This window comes from Nerophis lumbriciformis, linkage group LG16 (genome assembly GCF_033978685.3).
Source record: "Nerophis lumbriciformis linkage group LG16, RoL_Nlum_v2.1, whole genome shotgun sequence".
NCBI lineage: Eukaryota > Metazoa > Chordata > Actinopteri > Syngnathiformes > Syngnathidae > Nerophis > Nerophis lumbriciformis.
Genome location: NC_084563.2, coordinates 44,897,909 through 44,907,098, shown reverse-complemented (window position 1 = coordinate 44,907,098; position 9,190 = coordinate 44,897,909). Strand labels below are relative to the sequence as shown.

Below are 9,190 nucleotides of genomic sequence, written 5' to 3'. Positions count from 1 at the left end.
GGTAAGGGAGTACCTTGTTACACCTATTAACTCTGTTTTCTTTCTATTCTTTTTAAAGTTACTGTTTCACAGTTGATGTAATAACTGTACACTGTAGTATGTTTATTGTATGATTATTACAAAAACGTATGTCCCCTGCTGTATGTGAGCCATTCCACTAAATCAGTGCCTATTTTCAAAATGTGTATTGGCCCGTATCAGGAAATTTTATTTCCTTTTTTTATTCGGTTCCTAAGTCAAAGATAAATCAGAAACAGGTCTGAAAGCAACACATTTTGTTTTTAACATACTATTAGCAATTATATGAAAAATACCCACATGGCATTTATTCTAACAGCATGTTGGCACCAGGCATAATACAGCGATTAAAAAAAAAATATATATATATATATATATATATATATATATATAAACATTTTATTTATTATTATTATTTTTTAAATTTAATGTATTAATTTTTTTATTTTTGTTTTTATTTATTTATTTTTTGTCCTGTCCAGCTTCTCAGGCAAATCATATATTTGGGTTATTTGTATTTGAATTTATTAATTTATATATATATATATACATATATATATATATATATATATATATATATATATATATATATATATATATATATATATATATATATATATATATATATATATATATATATATATAAATTAAAATACAAATTGATTTTATATATATATATATATATATATATACTGTAAATACAATTATCATTTGGTGCAGCCAAATACATTTTAGAAAAAATCAAACTACATAAAAACAGTTTTTTTTTCAATAAACAGGACTGTGCTGAGATTTTAAAAATCATATTAGAAAGTAGCCAGTAACAAACGTGTCCGCATCATTGTACTTACCATGTCACGATCTTATCTGTATAAATTACTGTGGCCACTAGATGTCACCACAAAACAAAAAAAACACTCCTTTTCTACTTAATTAAAGAAAGACTTTAGTGTTTCTCGTTCCTACCATTGTTCTTTGACCAATTTCACCCGATCGAACCTTCTCCAACATTCCACACTACAAAATAATAAAAGTATGTATGATTCTTACTGATATCGTATTGGCTCAATCTCAGTATAAACCTGCACTCAAGGCTCCAATATCGGTGTAGTTGGAAGTGAAAAAGTATCAAGACGCCTTCAGTTGAAATATCATCAAATATACCAGAAAATAAACAAGTGGACTTACTTTTGTCCTTCCTGTGTAAAAAAGTATACTTAGCCTCTTAAGACCCAAGCTGTTTTATTTCTCTTTGCTATTTGGGCTTATTGGACCCTAATTAGAATAAAAACTAAGAATCATCTTTTGATATGATGTACTTAGTCCATAAGTACACAAACGTGTACTTCATGTTTAGTGACATGCTAATTCTTATTTTTACACTTTTCTTTTTCCCAAATTCCATTGTAAGTTATACTCTTCTGATACCACCAGATGGCAGTATAAGTGTCCACATAAGTGGCCATAAGACCCCAATTCAGTAATGTACACAATTTTGGAAGTAAGAGCTAAACGGTGCTGTCCACACATTTAGCCAACTAAGGCCTTTAGAGGTTAAGTGTGATTTTTTAAAATCATTTTAGATATTTTTTATTAAAAAAAAAAAAGTATATTTAGGGTAAGATGTGACGTGAATATACTTTGAATTTAAAAAAGAGTTACAAAAAGAGACAACTGGAATTATATCAAACTGATTTTTCATTTTGATTGGACGTGTCATTGTGAAAATGCTTAAACGAAAATTAAAAAAGTATGTTGGAGTTCGGGTGTTGGTGGAGGGAACCGTTATAAAGTCATCTAAAATAATTTGTGTTAAAAAGGGGGCAGATAAATATAAGAAGAGTATTCTTCCATCTGCTCCTTTCTGATCATAGACATGTATAAGAAACAAAAAACAATGAAAGTGTCACCTGTACGTGGCTTGTATATATGCATTTTCATGAAAGGAATAAAAATAAAAATTAAAAATATATATATTTTTTTAAATATATAACATTTGTGAAGGATTTAAATGATTAAATTGCACAATATAGTAAAATTTTAGGAATGATAGACAGGCAAACAATTCCTATTTTTCCAGTGTTTGAGATAGTAAAAATAAATAAATAAATAAATGAATAAATAAATAAATAAATAAAATGTTAAAAAATATATAACATTTCTGAAGGATTTAAATGATTACATTGCACAATATAGTCAAATTTTAGGAATAATAGACAGGCAAACAGTTCCTACTTTTCCAGCGTTTGAGATAGTAAAAAAATATAAAAAAATAATAGAATAAATAAATAAATACCTTTTTTTTTTAAATATATAACATTTCTGAAGGATTTAAATGATTAAATTGCACAATATAGTCAAATTTTAGGAATGATAGACAGGCAAACAATTCCTACTTTTCCAGTGTTTGAGATAGTAAACAAATACAATAAAATAAAATAAAAAATAAATAAATAAAAAATGTTAAAAATATATACCATTTCTGAAGGATTTAAATGATTCAATTGCACAATATAGTAAAATTTTAGGAATGATAGACAGGCAAACAATTCCTACTTTTCCAATGTTTGAGATAGTAAAATAAATAAATAAATAAATACAATAAATATATATATATATTTTTTTAAGATACGTAACATTTCTGAAGGATTTGAATGATTAAATTGCACAATATAATCAAATTTTAGGAATGATAGACAGGCAAACAATTCCTACTTTTCCAGTGTTTGAGATAGTAAAAGATTATATTAAAAAAATTAATAAAAAAATTTAAAAAAAAAAATGTTAAAAATATATAACATTTCTGAAGGATTTAAATGATTAAATTGCACAATATAGTCAAATTTTAGGAATGATAGACAGTCAAACAATTCCTACTTTTCCAGTGTTTGAGATAGTAAAATAAATAAATAAATAAATAAATAAATAAAATAAATAAATAAATAAAAAAGGTTAAAAATACATAACATTTCTGAAGGATTTAAAAGATTAAATTGCACAATGTAGTCAAATTTTGATGATGATAACAATTCCTACTTTTCCAGTGTTTGAGATAGTAAAACATTTTTTATAAAATTAAATTAAATTAAATAAATAACATTTTTTTTAAATATATAACATTTCTGAAGGATTTAAATGATTAAATTGCACAATATAGTCAAATTTTAAGAATGATAGACAGGCAAATAATTCCTACTTTTCCAGTGTTTGACATAATAAATAAATAAATAAAAAAATTAAAAAAAATTCAAAATATATAACATTTCTGAAGGATTTAAATGATTACATTTCACAATATAGTCCAATTTTAGGAATGATAGACAGGCAAACAATTCCTACTTTTCCAGTGTTTGACATAGTAAATAAATAAATAAATAAATAAATAAATAAATAAATAAATAAATAAAAATTCAAAATATATAACATTTCTGAAGGATTTAAATGATTAAATTGCACAAAATAGTCAAATTTTAAGAATAATAGACAGGCAAATAATTCCTACTTTTCCAGTGTTTGACATAATAAATAAATAAATAAAAAAATAAAAAAAATTCAAAATATATAACATTTCTGAAGGATTTAAATGATTACATTTCACAATATAGTCCAATTTTAGGAATGATAGACAGGCAAACAATTCCTACTTTTCCAGTGTTTGAGATAGTAAAAAAATACAATGAAATAAATAAATAAATAAAAAATGTTAAAAATATATACCATTTCTGAAGGATTTAAGTGATTCAATTGCACAATATAGTCTAATTTTAGGAATGATAGACAGGCAAACAATTCCTACTTTTCCAGTGTTTGAGATAGTAAAATAAATAAATAAATAAATAAATACAATAAATAAATAAATACAAACATTTTAAGATACATAACATTTCTGAAGGATTTAAATGATTACATTTCACAACATAGTCAAATTTTAGGAATGATAGACAGGCAAACAATTCCTACTTTTCCAGTGTTTGAGATAGTAAAAAAAAAGAAAAGAAAAAAAAAAGAGTCTAAATAATTTTTTTTAAATTGCATTGATCAAATATGAAATCAGATCAATGTGCTAAACAAAAGTGTATGTTTTACAGTTAACTGTATTGTGCATTTAAACATTTTATAGTGGTGCAAATGGCACCAATTGGGTGTTGTTAAACCTCTTTGATGCTGTTTGTATATCTTTACTGTACACTCCAAATATTCATCATTACTTCTTTTGCCTTGCAGGATGTTTGGCTTCGTGGCAAAAGGCGTGGAAGCCGGCGCGGAGAACGTGTGCCACGTCTTTGCAGAGTATGATCCTCTGCAGCCCTGCAGTGCGGCCGTCGACCTCATCAAGGCCGTCATAACCAAGTCATAGGCGCTGTAATACCAACATCGGGTACTTTTCGGACAGTATTTTGTATGGATTTACGCTGGCTTGCACTAAGCGGAATGGCTTCTCCCGTCGTTGCCATGGCAACCCTACTGGTTGCGTTATTGCTGGGTTGGGATCTCGCGTGACCGAGTAGCTTGCGAAGCGTGTTCAGACGCGTCGTCATTTCAACAAGTCCTGTTTTTTGTTTAGCGCCGATACTCATTGGCTTCTGCTACTGACACTTTTACAACTGTAGGTGGCGCCCTGGGGCAGAACAAAAGCTTTCTTCCAGTGATGGTGATCACGTGACCAGATGCAAAGTACATCTGAATATGTTCTGCTGATGCAGACTCAAACTGTAATTAATAGTATTATTATGTGAGACACAGGAGGAACGCTTACCAGTGTTACAATGTCCTGTAATGTAAATGCCACTGTAAACCCCGTTGTTGTTGGATTTATTGTTGGGCGGATTTGTGAAAGGCAAACACAGAAAATGATGCATCAAGTAAAAAACAGAACGTTAAATGCCAAAAAAACACACACAAACCCCAAAAACCACCGCATGAGAGAAATGCTGCAAGTTCACAGAACAAAACGGAGCCAGGGGGGCCAAACCGGAGGGATATTTTTTCTTGAACATACCCCTTGTCAGAATAATTGTATATAAGTTATCATACAACTTGTTTGCTTGCAGTTCAGGTTGCCCCTGCGGCCTGTGGTCACTATCCATTTGTGCTCGCAAAGCTGTCTTTGTTCTTATCAAGCAAAAGGCGGACAGCTTGTAAATATCCACTGTGTGCGATGGAATGCGCCTTAGAGGTGTCGGTTTCTCAGATCTTATCAGGACCCGAAATCTACAAGCAGAGAGGGGGCAAACCCGACACCGCTCCAAGCACCTGTTGTTTTAACTGTTTATGACCCAGTGCAGCTGCTGCATAATGAGACCCCTCCCCTTGGAAGCAGCTGCAGCTATGTAATCAGGGAATGCCCGAATAAATGGGGAGGACGTGGAACTTTTTCCTCAGAGGTGACACTGTACGAGGGTGCAGGTCCACGCACTCTCCTCATGAGTTGAATTGAATCCTGTCTCTGTTTGATTCCTTGCTTCTTGTCTTGTTTAATAGATAGTTGGGTGTTTGAACCTGACACCCGTCAACCCGACAAAAAAAACTACATCAGGCTGTTGTGTCCTTATTCCAAGCCGCCTTTCTGTTAAAAATGTTTCTTGTTATTTTTTGCTGTCTTTAAAAGAGCAGCACAGCAAGTGTTAGCGGCAACCCCCTACCTTCCGGTTGGGCAACATTTGGCATAACATACACAATATTGCCAAAAGTATTTGGCCACATGCCTTGACTCACATATGAATTTGAAGTGCCATCCCATTCCTAACCCATAGGGTTCAAAATGATGTTGGTCCATCTTTTGCAGCTATCACAGCTTCAACTCTTCTGGGAAGGCTGTCCACAAGGTTGCGGAGTGTGTTTATAGGAATTGTCCACCATTCTTCCAAAAGCGCATTGGTGAGGTCACACAGGTGTTCTATCGGGTTCAGGTCAGGACTCTGTGCAGGCCAGTCAAGTTCATCCACGCCAGACTCTGTCATCCATGTCTTTAGGAACCTTGCTTTGTGCACTGATGCACAGTCACGTTGGAAGAGGAAGGGGCCCGCTCCAAACTGTTCCCACAAGGTCGGGAGCATGGAATTGTCCAAAAATGTTTTGGTATTGTTGCGTTTGGACCAGTTGTTCCTCCCAGGGAATTCAAGTTTCTGGTCGTCGCTCCCAAGCTCTTTACGACACTTAAAGCTGAGTAAAAGAACCACCAGAGACAGAATAGGTATTTTGTAATATATTTGCAAAGCTTTGTAAATATCATGAGACCAGTCCAGCATAGAACATTCAATCGCGCAGCTAAGATGGTCTGATCTAAAAAATGGAAACCTTCTCTTCTATAAAGTCTCTCTCCCTCCCACCCTCGCTGTCTTGTCTTTTCAGCCCAAACACATGCCCATTGTCCTCCGCACCTGGACATAAGAAGAGATAAAAGAAGGAGTATCTCTCTTTCTTACATTCCATACCCAAGGTTAGCACACAGTATTTGCAGACAACCAAAAGACCACAATTGGAAGAAAAACACTAGCTGTTTTGTAATATGATTATGAAATTAAAGAAGTAACACTTAAATACGGATATATGTAAATATCTGCCTCCGACAGTATCCTGGAGCATTCAAAGTTCTTTTCACTGGAACTAAGGGGCCAAGCCCAACTCCTGAAAAACAACCCCACACCATAATTCCTCCTCCATCAAATTTCACACTCGGCACAGTGCAGTCCGAAATGTACCGTTATCCTGATTCGGATCATTTGGATGGGTGGCCAAATACTTTTGGAAATATAGTGTATTTTGTGGCGATGGTTAAGTCAGGCCTTCAAAATAAAAGCACTCCAGTTAAATAACAGTGTTGCACCACAGTAGTCTTTCCCCAGCACCACCCTCCTTTTTGTTTTCTCTCGACAAGGGGTGTGGCTTTCCGATTCTGGTGGAAAGACCTTAATTATCCTTTTTCAAACAATTGTTTATTATTTAACAGAGAACATCGCACATTAATGAGCATTTCTGTAAATGCACCAGATTAAGCCACAAGGCTAATTTTCATCTGCAGTCCCCCGTTGTCCCTTATTTTCAGGAAAATGTCCCTTATTTTTAAATGCAAAGATATGTATGGTCATTAAAGACTTAAAGGGGAAGTGCAATTTTGCTTGTCGTTCACAATCATTATGAAAGACACGACGATAGATGTTATTTATTTTTTGCATTGCATTGTAAATAATAAATAAATACGATCAAAAGTAGGACGACAAGCGTCTTTTCATGTCGTTCTCACCATTTCCGGGTCCTAAACGGCTGTCAAAGTGTACCGACTTGTCGGAATACATCCTCAGACTTCTTCTGTCCAGGTGAGTTGCGGGATTGATGATCTACAATAAACTTCTCAAGTAAGCGAGTAAACACCTCGCCAGTTGTCATGTCGAAATTGTGCGCAGGGTTGTTGTCAGGTTCAAACACTGATGACATCTATTAAACAAGACAAGAAGCAAAGAATTAAACAGAGACAGAATTCAATTTGGCTCAATTTGAGGAGAGACGCATGGACATCTGTACCCTTGCACAGTGTCTCAGCCCACTCTGGCGAAAGATTGTACGCCTCCTCCTTTATTTGGACTTTCCCTGACCACATGGCAACAGCTGCTTCCAAAGGGACGTGGGTCATAAATAGCGTTGCCTTTGGTTACAGAACAGTTCAAAAGAAAAGGTCGTAAACACTTCACAGAAAAGGTTCGTAAAACACTTCTTCTCTCCGCTTTGTAGTCCTTGGGTTAAAACAATATATTTTTGTTGACTACAATTCATGATAGAAAACAGAACACCTTCTTGTTGCTTCCCACCCTACACAGTGGAGTTTTACAAGCCTTCTTCTTGGTAGGTTCAAAGACATCGTTTTGCTTCTCGCTGGGAACTCATTGAAACACAAAGTTTTTGTGATAACTTAGATAAAATTATTCTAACAGTTGTGACCACGACGCCGCTATAAATAGTTGGTCTGCGTCAGCGCTTATAATAACAATATCACTAATGCTTGGTTAATATTCAAATCATGAAATGTTAATTAAGTTTTGTTGGCGGTTTTTGAATGGTTATTTATTTGATTTTATGGGCGAAATAGAGAACCTTGTATTGGCTTATATTTACGAGTTAGAATGCATTAAAAAAACAAAATCCATTCGTCGTCATGTCTTTCATAATGATTGTGAACGATAGGTAAAATTTAAAAAAAAGTACAATTCCTCTTTGAGACATAATATTTTACAGTATTAGACCAAATGATGGAAACGAAAAAGGGTTAGGAATAAAATTTAAAAAAAACTCTGCTTCATCCTACTCTTTTTGGATATGTAGTAATGAGAAACTGGAAATGTGTGATGTATCAAATTGTTCAAAATAAACTAATACCAGTACTATTCCGCCAACTTTCTTCAGGGCACCCTACTGACGTCTGTAGCCTGGCTATCTTCCTGGTAACCTTGCTAATGGTATATTCCATTTGTACAGGGAAGTTGGAATTTCCGAGTTCCTGGTCGGAAGTTTCAACCGGAACGCCCCTCGAGGTCGGATTTTCTACTCGGAAAGTCAATAATTCGTACCACCCCCGAGTTGGCAATGAGAAACTGGAAATGTGTGATGTATCAAATTGTTCAAGATAAACTATTACCAGTACTATTCCACCAACTTTCTTCAGGGCACCCTACTGACGTCTGTAGCCTGGCTATCTTCCTGGTAGCCTTGCTAATGGTGCATTCAATTTGTACTGGGAAGTCGGAATTTCCGTGTTCCTGGTCGGAAGTTTCAATTGAAACGCCCCTCGAGGTCGGATTTCCTACTCGGAAAGTCAATAATTCGTACCACCCCCGAGTTGGCAATGAGAAACTGGAAATGTGTGATGTATGAAATTGTTGAAAATAAACTAATACCAGTACTATTTCGCCAACTTTCTTCCGAGCACCCTACTGACGTCTGTAGCCTGGCTATCTTCCTGGTAGCCTTGCTAATGGTATATTCCATTTGTACCGGGAAGTTGGAATTTCCGAGTTCCTCGTCGGAAGTTTCAACCGGAACGCCCCTCGAGGTCGGATTTTCTACTCGGAAAGTCAATAATTCGTACCACCCCCGAGTTGGCAATGAGAAACTGGAAATGTGTGATGTATCAAATCGTTGAAAATAAACTAATACCAGTACTATTCCGCCAACTTTCTTC

The 9,190-nt window shown here is 34.3% G+C and overlaps 1 protein-coding gene across 2 annotated transcripts in view; it reads left to right on the top strand.

Annotated features, from left to right (window-relative positions):
• LOC133617293 (tensin-4-like) overlaps positions 1-8,089 on the top strand; it is a 50,724-nt gene extending 42,635 nt beyond the window's left edge. For both annotated transcript variants that reach the window (XM_061977220.2, XM_061977221.2), the window contains exons 12-13: position 1; positions 4,243-8,089. The exon at position 1 is cut by the window's left edge and continues 29 nt beyond it. In XM_061977220.2, coding sequence (XP_061833204.2) covers position 1; positions 4,243-4,375 — 134 coding nt within the window. In that variant the 3' untranslated portion in view covers positions 4,376-8,089. The remainder of the gene's footprint in view (positions 2-4,242) is intronic.
• Positions 8,090-9,190: the final 1,101 nt, after the last annotated feature.